The sequence below is a fragment of the Scomber scombrus genome, chromosome 24 (genome assembly GCF_963691925.1).
Source record: "Scomber scombrus chromosome 24, fScoSco1.1, whole genome shotgun sequence".
Taxonomy (NCBI): Eukaryota; Metazoa; Chordata; class Actinopteri; order Scombriformes; family Scombridae; genus Scomber; species Scomber scombrus.
The window spans coordinates 13680968-13696486 of record NC_084993.1 but is presented as its reverse complement, the minus strand read 5'-3'; the positions used below and the strand labels follow the sequence as shown (position 1 = coordinate 13696486).

At 41.5% G+C, this 15519-nt stretch overlaps 1 protein-coding gene across 1 annotated transcript in view; it reads right to left on the bottom strand.

The window, feature by feature from the left end:
• Positions 1–15519, bottom strand: part of kcnh7 (potassium channel, voltage gated eag related subfamily H, member 7) — a 66235-nt gene that overhangs the window by 24957 nt on the left and 25759 nt on the right. Inside the window, exons 3-7 of the mRNA XM_062445541.1 lie at positions 9520–9675; positions 3431–3910; positions 2687–2707; positions 1856–1879; positions 885–1099 (exon numbers count right to left, since the gene is read on the bottom strand). Coding sequence (XP_062301525.1) covers positions 885–1099; positions 1856–1879; positions 2687–2707; positions 3431–3910; positions 9520–9675 — 896 coding nt within the window. The remainder of the gene's footprint in view (positions 1–884; positions 1100–1855; positions 1880–2686; positions 2708–3430; positions 3911–9519; positions 9676–15519) is intronic.

The following is a 15519-nucleotide window of genomic DNA, read 5'->3' as shown; positions in this document are numbered from 1 at the left end:
GCTGCCTCTCAGCCGTGGCAGGGAAGGTGAGAATGACCTCTAACCCTGTCTGTAACTCTAGATATACGGCCTGAGCTCTGGACGCCGGCAGCCGTAAGAGTATCCCTGATTATCTGCCGCAAGTGATAGACACCTCTGCCGTTTTACGTTATCAGACCCCTTGAGTTTCAATTAATCATCCCGAGGCACAAAGAGGGCAGATGGGGGGGCTGGAGGGGGGGTATGTTGATGCAATCTGCTGACTTCATCAGCTGCTCAATCTGTGCGAGAGTGATTTGTGAAGATAGTAAATGATATTTTGATGAACATAACTATTGGATTCCAACGTCTGGCCGCTCCAGTCTGCACCTCAGACAGCAAACAAATGATTTGGTGGAGTGAATAATTAATACATGCAAACTAATGTGCTGACTTTATGATGCAAATTTTTACTTCTTTTACTGCTCTTAATTCTTTTTTCGGCTGCAGTCGACAACAACGTGCCCACGATAATCATGATGAAGAACTTAATAACAGATGGTTGGAAGATGGATTTCATACAACAATGAGTCTATTTTTTTTAACACATTTCTCACACATAAGGAAATGTGATGTGTATAATGAGAGCTTTAATATGACTAGAAAATGATATATCAAGACTACCTTGTGTGAAGGATTTGAAGGTTTCACCACTAAATTGTAAGTACCCTGCATTCAAATATTACATATTGTAAGAAAAGTAGCACCTGAAAAGGGCACTGAAACAGAAAATATGTGGGTTCCAGCTCTTGCTAACAAAGTTATTCAAATAAATGTCAAGATTCAAAGCCCACAGATAAGGGAAAAAAAAGTCAAGTTAATTTTTCACATTCAGAAACTTTCTTTTTGCTTAGTTAGCATCTTACCTGCGTGACCTTATCGGTCACATTATGCGTGCGGTCTTTGACCTTTGGGGCGATGATGGTTTTCTCAGAGGATGGAGGGGACGGACACTTCTTCTCGTTGTTGGCCTCGGAGAAGTTGAGCGTGATGAGGGGGATCTTATTGATGGTGCTGTATCTATTGAGGTGGGAGTCGGAGGTGGAGCCGAGCAGGCTGGACTTGATCTGGCTGAGCGGCCCTGAAAGAGAACGCGACAGAGGGAGGATGTCATCATTAAAAGCCGCCACATCTTCTCTCTATGGTTGGCCTATCGTTAATCTAACAGGCGTTGTGAATCGTGGACATCAGAGAACAGTCTGGTGTTCGTTTGTGATTGTTGTGACATGGGTAGTGAGCATGGAGTGGCCCTTACTTTTGGAGTGAGATCAACTATGACACAACACTGAGAATACAACAGATACTGAAATATAAACTCTACACCCTCTGATTGACCCGTCTAGGATGAACAGGCCTCTCAAAGTTTCTCATTAAAAGATAATGAAGAACACTGTAGGTGAAAGAAAAGAATGATTCAATGCAGCTTCACACAGTTACTCAAACCATCTACCTGTTTAATGTGCCTAAACACAACCATGGAGTTAACTACATTCCCCTCCTTATACCACACAACATACTACATGTTCCCTAAGTGGACACAACATAATAAAGACTAACGTGACGACACTACACATACTGACACGTGTTCCGATGAGTGAAAAAAAAATGTGAAAACGAGAGAATTGCTGATTCAGCGTTGTGAGCCAGCAGACGGAGGTTGCGCCGATTTTTCACCCCGTTTCACAAAAGTTACAGTACAGTGATTGAGAGGCGAGGACAGAGGAACAGACAGCTGAGGATGAAGAGAGTGCATGCGCAGCTTTCGATACATGCCACAGTAAGGAAAAACATCGGTCATAGGAAAATAACTTAAAAAAAGGAAAAGCTGAAGCCATACCCCCAGCCATCCAGGAGCGAGACACTAGCAAACCAGGAGAGAGAAGAAATAGGAAGTAAAAGGGGAAAGTGGGATTATGGAGGGGTGTAGGATTTCAGGGTCAGTAGTCACGGGTATAAACAACATTACTTAACACATTATGGCACTTAACAGCAAATGGAGCACTTTGGCGGCTCTGTGAAGTAAAGTGTGCTATAAAACATCAATAGTGGTCGGGAACTCGTCATTTGATCATGATCACAATCAAACAATGAGTCAAGTGTAACTTCATAATTTGTTGTAAACATGCAGCATAAGCACTGCTATTATATAGTTCAACTGTGAATTGGCTTATTTAAAGAAGGGAAAAGGGTGAGTGTATAGAATTAGAAATGAAACAGTCAGGTTTCTTAGCAATTACTAAGACATGGCAAAGAGGAAAGCAGAGGTTGCATAGAGGAACACAGAGGTTGCAGACAGTGGGAAGTATCATCTTGTGAAGCTTCATTGATTTTCTTCAATGAACAAAAAGCAGAGAGACAGATTTAATGTGCTCATGCAAGCGCGTGCAGAGGTCAGTGTGTTTTTTTTAGTTTTTTTTTTTACTGAGTCTTCCCCTTGGCGAGCGGCAAGGGTTCAGCGGGTCATGTGCTGGGAGACTGACTCATTTAGTGTTGTGCCAGTGTTTCTGAGACTCCAGCTTGGGAACTTACAAACACACTGTCAATCATCAGCCGAGGCATCTGCATTCAACATAAACCTCAGTCATGTGGGAAAACGCATGCAGCAAGCAGGCTTTGTGTGATATATGTATTAAACCAGCTCAAGATGCAGCAGGCTTCTGTTTGTTACCTTTGATATTGCGGCCATTGTCTGTGACACAGCAGCACGGCGTCGGAGGAGAAAGGGGGGAAGAAAAAAAGGGGGGAGTGGAGGTGAGAGAAGAATTTCTGGTTTTCTACGATGACAAATGGGGGCTGGCGTTAAACCCCCTCTGCTGTCCCTATAAACAATTCATTACTGTGAAGTAGACATATTACTGTGTCAGCCGGTGGGAGCTATTTGAATGAGAATTGTAGATAAGGGGATGGGGGGGGGGGGGGGCGGGTAGACTGATTGGCCTGGAGGAAACGGGGCCAGTCTGGGGCACTTCTACCCCTCATCCAAATGAGGGCCAAAAGGCTAATGGGTGATTTAGACCTGAGGGAAGATCAATAGCACAAGGTATGGATAGTGACTCAGTATAATGCTGATTAAGAGACACATCTCACATCTCCTATTTTGGGACCAAAGGGAGTTTTGTCATTAATGCAGCCAAATTATAGTCAATGTTTGTCATGAGTAATAGCTTTCTTCACAAGTCCCTCAATGTAAAGCACAACATCCATGAATTGACCACATCTTACTCTTATTTATATTATTAGCTGACATCCCTTTGCCAATAGTGTGTTTGCTATAGCAGTGGTCACCAACTATAATTATAACAAGATAAAATAACATAAAGCACAAGTTAATAGATTAAAAACTGAGTAGTACTAGTTTGGAAACCTGATTTACAGCATTTGGTGAGGGCAGAGTACAGTAGGAGATTCCTACCTTCACTGGCGTGCCGGTCCCTGAACGCCGTCTTGGAGTTGGACCCAAATCCTTCGATGTCATGTACGGAGGAGGCTCTGCGAATACTGCACACGGTCTCTCTGGAGGCGGTTGGAGTGAGGCCCGGGATTGATGGAGCGGCGATGAGTGTGTCTTCCTGGCTCTGGTGTTCGGTCTGGGCGACGGCCTGGTCAGGGTATATCCGGTCCCAGGGGCCTTTGGGCGACGAGTGGTCCAAAGGCCCGGACACGGGGGTGGAGCAGTGGCTGGGGCCGATGAGGGCGCGGGTGTCGTTGGCGTAGGACGGGCTGCAGCTCTCGCGGGTGGTGGGGAGTTGGTAGTCGCGGGTGGCCACGGAGCCGTCGCTGTGGCGAGGGGAGTCGACCATGACGGCATCGGGGTCTTCCTGGGGCAGGGACTGCTTGCTGATGCCCAGGAGAGGTAAGGCCGGGAAACGGAAGCGAAAGAATCTTCCTTTCCCTGATGGAGGAGAGAAGAGAGAGCAATGAGAATCAAACACAGACATATATTTCTGTCATATCATTCCAAACTAATACCCCATCTGACAACAGTGACACTAAGAATCTGTGGGTGCTAATGGGAAATTTGGATCATGTACAAACACATTATAGGTAGAAAATGTTCCCTCATTCTTTCTTAGGCAGCAGATAACAAACTCACTCAATAATTTTGACAACTTTGTTATTTTACAACTGTGTGAACAAAAACTGCATAAAAACATGCGTACATGGGAACATGGTGGTTTTTAATGAGCCAGTGGGATCGACATAACCTTGTGTTGTGGTTTCATGGGGTGTTTGTAACAGAACTTGCTTGCAGTCTTCAACATCCCCGCTGATATCTTGTACTTGTTTGCCAATAGCACTGAAAAGCCTGCCAAAGCAGCTATCTTAAAAAGACCCTGGTAGATCAAAACAAATGCCCGCTCTGCCTCGGGCACTAGTTCAATCTTCAATTTCCTTCAATTATTCATGCAGGAGGACATTTGCTGAAATATTATAATGGTAGAAGTGCGATGAGGACTCAGTACTATAAAGGATTATTTGCAGGATTTTAATGGGTGATTGATAGCTGGGGAGATGGAGGAGAATGCAACACAGGCAAAGTGATATTCAAGGTGCTGTACATCTGAAAGAGCCGTAAGCAGGAAACAATGAAAATAATAAGATTACAGTTAAGTTAGGGTTAGGGTTACACACAGACGCACACGATTCACAAATGTTCATATCTAGTTGCGTCGGACAATCTCTGCAAACATGTGATGAGGGAGACAGTCGCGCTCACATTTCACATATGGACGGCAAAGCGTAGCCTGTATGTTGTGAATCATTTAGTCGCCTGAGCATATGTCATACATATCAGAAAGCTTTCTCAGTCCTGGAAAACAAGTCTTACTGCCACGAAGCGCTGTGAAAACCAAGTCCCTTCATAAAAGCACTAACAGAAAGAAACGACGAGTAAACCTGAATTTATGAAACGAAACAGCAAAACATCATTAAGTCGCCTCTCTGCATTTGCATGAGCAAACTACAGCACGTTGTATTTGACCCTGTTCAACTCAACAATATCTGCAAAGAGCAGAACAGGTACGGATGTATTCAGAGACACAATACAGAAGGCTGTAAAAATAGAAAAATGGAATAAATGTTTGAGGCTCGGCAGTGAGCAGCGTGCATCTTCATCTCCCTCAATGCTCCGTTTACTCAGTGAGACTGACAGGTAGAGAGAGAAAGGAAACTAATTTTAGACACAATGCTGCGTGCCTGCTTGGGTCAGTGTACAATGTTTAAATCAAGTCTCTAGGCAGATGCTGATGAGGCTGGAAATGATGGTTTGAATTTAATTGGTGATTTAGAGCAGGATATGAAGCTAGTGCTCAAATCTAACACGACTAAACAAAGCCATTCATCTTCATGTAGATGGAAGCTAAATTGATCTTATTCCTGCAAACGAATCATGAAGAAAAGTTCTGTTTCATCTGCTGATCAATAATGCCTTCTGAGTCAAAAGTGTGAAAATGATCTTAAACCAGCAAACCCAAATGATCAAAGTTTCTACACAACAAAACTAAACTCTGTGTAGTTGTGTAGACTGTCTCATACACTTCCCCCAACAAATTAACTCTTCCCTTCAGCCATCAAACCACTGCAAAATTACAACAGCGACTATGTTATATTGTTATATTGTGCAGCTCTACAGCATTCCATATTTCCAACAGTTTGAATTAAACACCACCATCGGCTGTTCAAATGGCACCTTAACAAACTAACGTATGCTGGTTCATGAACATTCACATGCTCAGAGCTCTGTTTCTAATTACTCTGCCTAGAGGATAAACATATACGCCACAAATCTTTTAATTAGCTCATAATTCAGTCACGGATTCCTGGTGTGTGCTGAGAACGTTCTATGTAGCTATATTTAAATTGTGATATTGAAAGGGCTGAACCTTGCAGGAATATGCTGCCCTTTGAGTGCTGTTAGCGGTGTGTGTGTGTGTGTGTGTGTGTGTGTGTGTGTGTGTGTGTGTGTGTGTGTGTGTGTGTGTGTTCCCTCTCAAAACATTCTCATTCTTTTTCCTGCAAAAACTCACCGGCGGCTTTGCACAACCAATGGACGCACAGTGGCCCTTGTTGCTATGATACCAGATAGTAATATTTGCATTGAATATTAATTGGGCCCTCAGATCCCCATGTTGGGGAGTGAAATGTCTTCCTGCAATGTGAGCATGATTCAGATGTCAGGGAGATGTAGAAAGGGAACAATAAACCTTCATGCTACTGTAGAATAACAAAAAAAGGTTTGGTGTCCTTGTTCTTGTGCTTTTGCTAACAATAAATAAGAAAAAAACTAAACATTAGTGTGTGTTAATGTGCTTACTAACTTATTTGCATGCGGTGCTCTTTTACCTAAGGAGTGTTTACCTGGGCTCCCTGTGTTCTCCTATTACTCACCAGCTCTAGAGAATAACTCATTCTGCTGTGTCCCCACTTTTACCTGCACTCATTTTTTATAAAGAGAAAATTCATGGATTGCAACAAGCCTGAGTTATTAGTAGTTAGGCTCTTCTTATTTGTGTGGCATTTATCCTTTATTACATAGTTACCAGCAGTGTGTGACGGTAAATAGAAAGAGAGGGAAATAATATGTGATAAAGGTTACTGGCACATGTTCACACGTGTAGTTCACTTCTATTGCAATACATTCATGCATGTGTGTGCCTCTTTGACACCCATCCTGATCCTAAACTTTAAGTCACAGGGACTGACAATGTAACTCTATCTAGCTATCAAAGCCATCTTTAGGTGACTGTCAGCATGTCATACAAGTACACCTGTCATGATGATTATGTTATCGACTTATCGTACAAAACATGGACACCCTGATTATTTTTGCTGACCTTGATATCGCCTGTTGTGTTTACATGTGTGTATGTTTCTTGAAGAGAGGTGGGTCGGGAGTGATTGGTCAAGAAAGAAAGAGAGCGCGAACGAAGCAGTGTTCAGTTTAGGTTATTTGTCAGTGAATAAAAGCTAGACTACTTGAGACCCGAGCCACTGTCCTGTTTGCCACCTGCTGATTAAAGTGAAGGGGTTAGCTCAAGAGTTAGTGACAATGGGTTAGCTTAGCCTAGCCAGGCTCACTTAAAGTGGGCCAACATTTAATGAGGACCATCTATTCTCATTGTAGTGACGATCTGAGCTGTTACTAAACTGAGGTGGGTTTTGCTGCTGTGGTGGTCCTAAATTTGTTTTAATTTTTTTAAGACAAACTGAAATTGACTGATGTGTATATGAACAATTTAACTCATAAAATCTCTTTTTTTGTGAGCATCACACTCACCCCAACACATAAAAATGGCTCCTGACATTTCTGAAAACTCAAAATTCTCCTAAAACTCTTCACTCCCACTATCAAAGTGATGCTGGGTGTGTGTGGGCCATGTATGTAGGCTGCAGGTATGGTGTAAATGATTAATGTGAAACTAGGGGTACTGGCACCTCTCAAATAGGTAAGTATGGTATTTGAGCCAAATGTACCATGTTAGCTGCAATTGTGGCATAAAATGATCTTAATATGACAATAATATTGCTTAACGCAATTATGTATGGGATAATAATTCATCCAACAAAAGCAGTTATCATGACAGGTCTATATACAATATTAGACATTTTGATAATTGAATGTATTGTTTTTACATTATCAGACCAATGGTTATCCTACTATGGCATATTCTGTTCTTTATTTCCTCCTGCTACTTAACTTCAAGTTTGAATTACTTCTGCCTTGCAATAATAACAACACTCATGAATCACAGAGCAAAGCCTTGAGCACCTCTGAAATCAGTAATAAATCAGATACTTTCACACGGTTGTTGCCCCCCCGCCCCCCTTAACCGCTAGTCTGGAGTTGTGGCCGCTACATTAAATGACACTTTTCTTGCAATTTATGGATATGTGAAAGCGGGCCTGCTCAACCACATCAAAGCAAAAATGAGAATCCAAGATGGTTTCAGGATGGATGGATCGATGCTGAGTGGCAAAAGCAATCGATAAGCAGCACCTAATGCATGGCTGCTCATTCCCCAGATGGGCTCCAGATAATGTAACACATGGATCATCACCTAGCACCGTCCAAAGGCAGCTCCTCCTGCACACACTGCAGAGTTATTAGAATAGTAACACGAGTAGTTAAATGTGCAGCTGGAGCAGTCTGTTTGTCTTTAATATCCTCTTAAATTATGCACTGATAGTTGTAATTGTGATCCCTGTCCATCTGCTGGTAAAGAAAGTGCAGTACCAGGTCTCTGGAGTTAAGTGAGGGAGGGCTGTGGTGAAATGAGGCCAAGACATCCCGACTCTGTCTGGTAATCCCTGCCACTGCAGAGGTAGTATGTAGGCAGAGAGAAAGAGAAGGAGACGGTGTCCAACGTTGAGACTCGACCTGGTAAATAAATCTGAACCTTAGCATTAGCAGGGACGCCCACTCAGATATTCAGATAGGCATGAATAGACTTTAATTCATAGAGGCCTGCTCCATCAGGGATTACCAATGTGCTTGTGCTGAGCAATTAGCTCCCTTAGAAAAGTGACAGAGGAAGGCCTTATCAGCGACACATAGACACGCCTGTGCAAACACACACATGCTCGCAAATTGAGTGTACACACACAAGTGCACACAACTTGCTTATGTATTCGACACACGCATCACAGCTCTTCTCACCACACACCCCATGAGGCAACAGCCTGTTCGGGGCCTCATCCAATTACAGTCATCTGGAGGTGACCTCTGGTCCTCCATGCTGCTGTTTTATACTGTATGTCACACATAGCAAATGGAGAAAGAGAGAGACATGGAAGACAGAGGAAGCCTCGAGAGCATGTTCAAGAGCACCGCTGGGGAATGGCATTATGCGCTATTACACCGACAGCTCTGGGAAGCGGAGTGCTCTCCAGCGCTGCCTCCAGTGTTTCATCAGGCCGTCCTGGCAGGCTATGAGCTATAATTGGGCCAGACCTTTGAGATGACGGCAGGCCAACGCATCAGTGTCTGCTAAACGCTGGTGTCAACATGCCAAAAGGAGCCGTCTAGCAGGGAATTCCTACGGCTGCGCTTATGATTGCTGCTCGACGCTGTGTTGGAGTGTAGCGATAGTGAAGGTGCAAGTTGGAGATTGTTACAAGTCAATTTAAGCATGTGTAGATTGAATCGTCATGCTACAAAAGGCAAGGTGATAAAGAAATGTGTACGTTATTGGAGATGGCAGGGTGAGCTACATTAGTATTGTGTCATATTCCTGAGACACAGAGGGGGATCGGGTAAAGGCACAAATTGATAGATGTGGGAAAAGGTTACAAGTAAAAGGTCACAGCCGGCTGTTACCTTACTATGACTCCTTTTCTTCCTCCTTTCTTTTTCAACTCAGCCTGTGACTTCTACACTCAGCTGGAGTCCATGCAGCACATTAGTCTAAGTGCAATATTTGTAACAGTATACCGACTGCATGGCAACATCAATGTTAACATAAAAGCTTTCAGCACACGTCTTCCTCTGTGTCTTTTACTCACATTGGTGAGCTTTGGATGGTGAGGTGTGGTTGAGTTTCTCCAGTGAGTCACTGCTGCCTTCGTCCAGGATGTAATCAAAGTTAAGGATGAACATCATCACCACGCCCTCCTCGTTCTTCACAGGGATGATGTGGGTGGCGCACAGGAAGTTTGAACCTAACAAACAAGAAATTAAATCATGGTTAGAAATATGAAATAAACTTTTATGTTTTGTTGGATGGACCTGGAACATGACCCGCTGCTATCGCATATAAAATGTTGGAATTATGAGCCACATCAATCTCAAAGGCGAGCTCGCCTGATTTAAAATTCATAACTTTAATTATTTCCTGTTCCCTAAAATGGAATTGCCGGCAAAACAAAATGGGAGAACCTGATCAAAGGCTTTGAGAACATAACAGCTTTTTCTGATACAGTACAGTTTGACCCTGGAGCTTTCCATTAACACTCTTTGACATTCAAACATCTTATTTCAGATAAAGCTGCGTGTGCAGAAAAGGCCTTGCACAGAAATGAGGGTGAAAAGGTCAAGAGGTCCACTGAGAGGAAAGCCTCTGGAGCTGAATGATTTCACTTATCCAGTCGAGCCCTCTGTCCTGCAGCTGAGGACAGCGTAGTTGAGTACAGTGAAATACAGTGCAGACATCTATTCGCCTCACGTTAACAGTCATGCATTATCCAATTAATAAAAGAATGAATGGCTATGTAACCTGAATCACATTGGACCTACAATATATGCTATGTCCAACCTTGAATTCTCACTCTCACATTTTTCTCTGAATGTTCTCAGCCTCGTGGAGAAAAAAAAAAAAGAGAAAAGAATTGCTCTCAGTTCTTAAACTCCAATTATTAGAACTGCCGATGGCTCCGCAGTGGGAGGTAAATTTAATGCAACCCTGCTGGCTGCTAATGCCTCATGTCTAAATGGTCCTAATTCATCAAACAGCAGACAAGAGGTTAGGATGAAGCAGAGATGTCGCGCTGTTTATACCAACTGTCTTATTTTCACTAATATTAACATTAGAACCAACAAAGTAAAGATAATTTAAATGTAACTGACTGTCTTTATTGATCATTTTGATCTCCCTGCTTGCTGGCATCGGCTACATGGGATGTACAGATGCCACGGCAGAGATTACTGGACTAGAAAATGAAATGCATGATAAGTTTTTAAATAATGAATATGGACATCTCTGGAAGATGCTCTCCTTCACATTAGGCTCTAAGTCCTGCTGTCATCAGGAGGCTATTTATAGCTCGCCCAGCAGGCACCCAGCCTACAGCGTTTCTTTTCTGGGGGAACGCAGAGACACACACGGCTGCACAAACACACTCGAGTGCAATTCTGACTTTGCACACAAATGTGGGTGTACTTGCAGAGATTTCCATGTATGTACTTGTGCGCGCATAAGCAAAATACTTCCAGAATTCCAGTCTTCTTCCTTCTATTGTTCCCCATTTTTTAACAAGAGGCTCTCAAACAATAAAATCCTATTGTTCGGCAACATTACAAACCAACTGCTTCACCAGACTGGGGTTTGATTTATGTATTGGGGAGCCCTGATTCCACTGGGCTAAGCAGTATGCTGCCCCTAATAGTACATCAGTGTCACCATGAGTGGATGGAGCCATTAATTTCAGTCAAAAGGAGTGGGGAGACGGGGGGGAGCTGTATCACGCCTCTTCTGCTTTTGTGTGACAATGGCAGGAGAAGCCCATACACCAAGTGCATGTGTCTCTTAGCTTTCATGGTTTTCAGGAACAGTCTGCTGACTGTACAGTGGCTGCAGGGAACACATTCAGAGCAAAGACAGGTTTGTGGATTAAAAGAATACAGCAGAAAAGTCTTCAAAAGAAAATTCGAATTATGCTGAACACTTGAAAATAATTCACCACTAACTTATAGTTTCTGAATCCTTGTATTTAACTATGGAAGACCTTGTAAGTTAGAGAAAAGTGCTTGAATTTGATGTCAGTGCCAGAACTTATTATTTCACAATTTGTTGGTATAAAAATACAAATGTGGCTGTTTAATCTTCTTAAGCACACATAGTAGCAATAACAGCGATGAGAGTCTTCCTGACAATTCACTTTATTTGCAAATCAAAAGTAAAACGATCATGTCTGTCTCCATGGAAACAAGAGCGCACGCCAGAGAAAAGCAAACTTGCTGTGCCAAGTTGGATGCGACTTTCATTTGTCTCCACTGCAAAGCTGCTTCAAGATGTTTCTCAGATAAAACTGGATCATCTTTTTTTCTGCTGAAGACATCTGCCAGTTTATGATGAACTCCTGACAAAGTGAAACTTAAGGAGGAACAATAGAAATGTACTTTTAGTACATTTTCTACTTGTAAAGTTACAGTCTGAGTAAGTGAAGTTTAAATATTTAACACATGATGAATCCACAAGTTAAGATGGACATTTTTTGCAGTGTATCCACCATCATTCAACACCAACAGGGGCCATTTTCCCTTGTAGTGATGATAGCAAGTGCGGTACACATACAGGAAAAAGCTTTTTACTTTTAAGAGGATGAACTCATATTGATTTAATATCACACATATAATACTAGTCAAAAGTTTGGACACACTTTAACAACACGACAGGATCTGAAGATGACTGCTGACGAGTGGTTGAGCTTTTGTGTTTTCCACTTGGACGAAGCCTCAGTATGGAAGAGGACCAAACATCAAACACCACTGCCAAAATTCCACCTTTACCAGACAGAGCGCAACTGAACTTTTTTGGCTATGGATAGTACTTAACAATTTACCCCACCTGTTGGAAAACAGATGATCAGTGTGGTATGACAAGCAAAGGCTGACAATGGAAATCACATATGGCCTGTCTTGAACACATTATTATTCCTACTTCTGCTGAGTAGAGATATACAGGTCCAGCCCCAGACCTTATTCATACAGCATCCAGTCCTCCACACTCCACTATGGAAATAGATAAAGCTTTGATTTGGGACTGTAAAATAACTTCACCTCAGTCTGCCTGAGGTGTAGGAAATGATTCCTGGCCTAGCAGGAATGAGGAATAACTGGACTATATTTACTTTAGTCACTGTTCAAGACAGGCCGTCTTCTGAAGAACAACATCTCAGTGGGAGAGACGCAAAACAGTTATTACTCATGCTGTGCTTAAACAAAGGGAACTCAGGTATTTTCAAAAGTTATCAGGGCCTTAAAGTCTAAACCAAAAGGAATCTAAATCTTTGGAGTATCATATCAGGTTCGGCATCTATTGACAGACTAATCTGGATTTCAAAAATAATATTCCAACAACTATGACTGAGAGAGACAATCAGCAGAAGGAATGTTCTGATATTAATCCGGATATGTTTGATTTAAACACCTAAGAGGAATTTTAACATTGTGCATTCTTAATTTGACTTTGATTGTCAGGAAAACTGACAAAGAAACGTTTGCTGAGTTTAAGCTATCGACCAAAAGTCACAGAAGGGGATTCAAAAGAGTTCAGTTTGAGAGCTAAGTACAGGATATACATTGGGTTTCAGTTCTACAAACTTATAAGTAAATATTGCAATATCTCAATGGATTCACCTTGTGTTAATAAATGCTATTTGTCAACCAATGAAAAAGCGGGATCTGGCATTTAAAAAAAATTACTTTCTACAAAATTATACACAGATAGTCTTATTTTTAAAGGACTCAAATAAAGTGGTCAGTGAATTGAGAAAAGCAAAGAGTGCCTGCTTTATATTGGTCATTGCACTGTTAGGGGGGAAATAGCTCATCTCTTTAGAGACATATTAATAGACTTACTAAATGAGAGTCTAATCAGAGAGGAATAATTCAACTGAATGCTAGTAGAGTGATCAGTTCTGATAGAATGGTAATTGCAAATGCATTATTAAATGACTATATAGCAGGCATTTAGTACAGTAGTATAGTAGAATATTAGAGGTAGAACTGACAGCAAACATTGAACTGATAGAGCTGTCAGAGACTTCAGCAAATTCCGTTTCTATCACACAGACTCATCAAGGTACAATTAAACAAATAATTTAATAAAAAATGATGGTAAAGTAATGAGGAAAGTATTATTAGACCTGGAAAAGGCCATTGATTCTGTGAATCATGAGGTACTTTTAAATAAACTTAAAAAGCTAAACTTTTCCCAACAAGCTCTCAGATGGGTTTTAAATCATATCTGTAATCCTGAGATCAAAATGAATGGTATGACATCAACCCTTTGAAATTGTACAATGGGCATACCACAAGGTTCCATCATGGGACCACTGCTCTTTTGTTTATACATCAATGATCTACCAGACAGCTGTACAGAGGCTGGGTGCCAAATGTATAATGATGATGCAATTATTGATGTATTGACAGAGACTCCACAACAGGCTGCAGAGTTACTGGATAGGCTATAGCATGGTTGATGCCTCACAGTGGCTTCAAAATAACTTCCTCACTCTGTGAAAAAAAACTCTTTCAATGTGCTTTTTAGTAAGACGAAAAATGTGCAATGGTTTTACAATAACTACTGATCAGAAGGAAATAGAGAAAGTAAATGAGTTCAAATATTTAAGTGTCTTAGATCCCCTATTAAAATTTGAAGCACATATTAAGAAAGTGTCCAAGACCATTAAGACTAAGCTTAACTGTGTTTGACTCATAAGATCCTCACAGGCTCGAAGGCAGTGATTCAGAATACCCTATCATCAAAAATAAAAACATGACCTGATGTCAAAGCTTTCAATAGAAAGACAAAACTAAATGAAATCTGTGAACAGTGAGATACATGGGTCTATAAAGCATACATCCTTTCTTTCCCTTTTGTTGTTCTTAATCATCGTTTTCAGTCATTGTTCCCACTTATCGTTTGCAGTCTTTGTTACTACAATTACTGTTTGTAGTGGTTGTTTGTGTCTGTTTTATTGTTAGTCTCTCTGCCTGTATTAGTGTTGTATTATGTGTTTTATCCCTTAAAGCCTAACCAGGGACAAAGACTGCAAATTATGGCTATTAGTTCTGTATACATTGCATCTGTTACAGTATATTTCAAAATAACAATGCCTACATGTACTGTGCCTGTCAAATACATTAATAAACAGGAGAAATAATATACCTCCCCTGTGAGTGAGTTTAATGGCTGTGTGTATGAGGCACATGTACACATTCACAAAGACATACCCATCCACACAAATTCAAACCAGATTCCTCCGTGGTGCAGAATTTGCACACACATGCCTCCAACACTGGCATGCACATTCACATTTATCATTCACAAAAACACGTGTGCAAAGGGGTCCAGTACACATACATACACTCACTCACACACACACACACTCACACTCACACTCACACACACACACACACACACACACACACACACATACACTACGGAGCTCTTAGTATAACCTCTGCATGCCACAGGAAGGGACGTAACCCCAGCTTTGTGTAAAGCAATCTGTGTGTGTGTGTGTGTGTGTGTGTGTGTATGGAAGCAAGCATGTGTGCACTCTAAAAATAAGCTGCTTGGAATCCATAGGCATTTATAATTCATAGGAGCTGAGTATTATGTTCTAGAAAGCATAATGGTTGGACTTCTTTTAGGCAATGTAAGAATGAGAGGAGGATTGATGCTTGTTTGTGTAATTGTGTGTTTACGTGTGAGTGACAGACACACAAGAGAAAGTGGGATTGGGCTGCTCAATCATCCAAATAGTAAGATGACAAATGCCTTCCTCAAATACAGCTGGAAAATACTGAATTGAACAAATGAAGCTGTGTAAATGATGTCTGTAGTAAACATTTTTCATTTGACACTTTATTATTGACTGCTTGTTCATTGTGAGGTTCATCAATCTTTTGTGTATGCATTTGCTCCTTTTTTTAAATTCTCTGTCACACACTTTTCTACAACAGCTAAAACAAATCTATGCAAATACATTTTAATATCAAAGCCAGAGGAAGGGAGAGAGAGTTCATGCGTGTGTGTGCATGCATGAGTAGTGATCTCT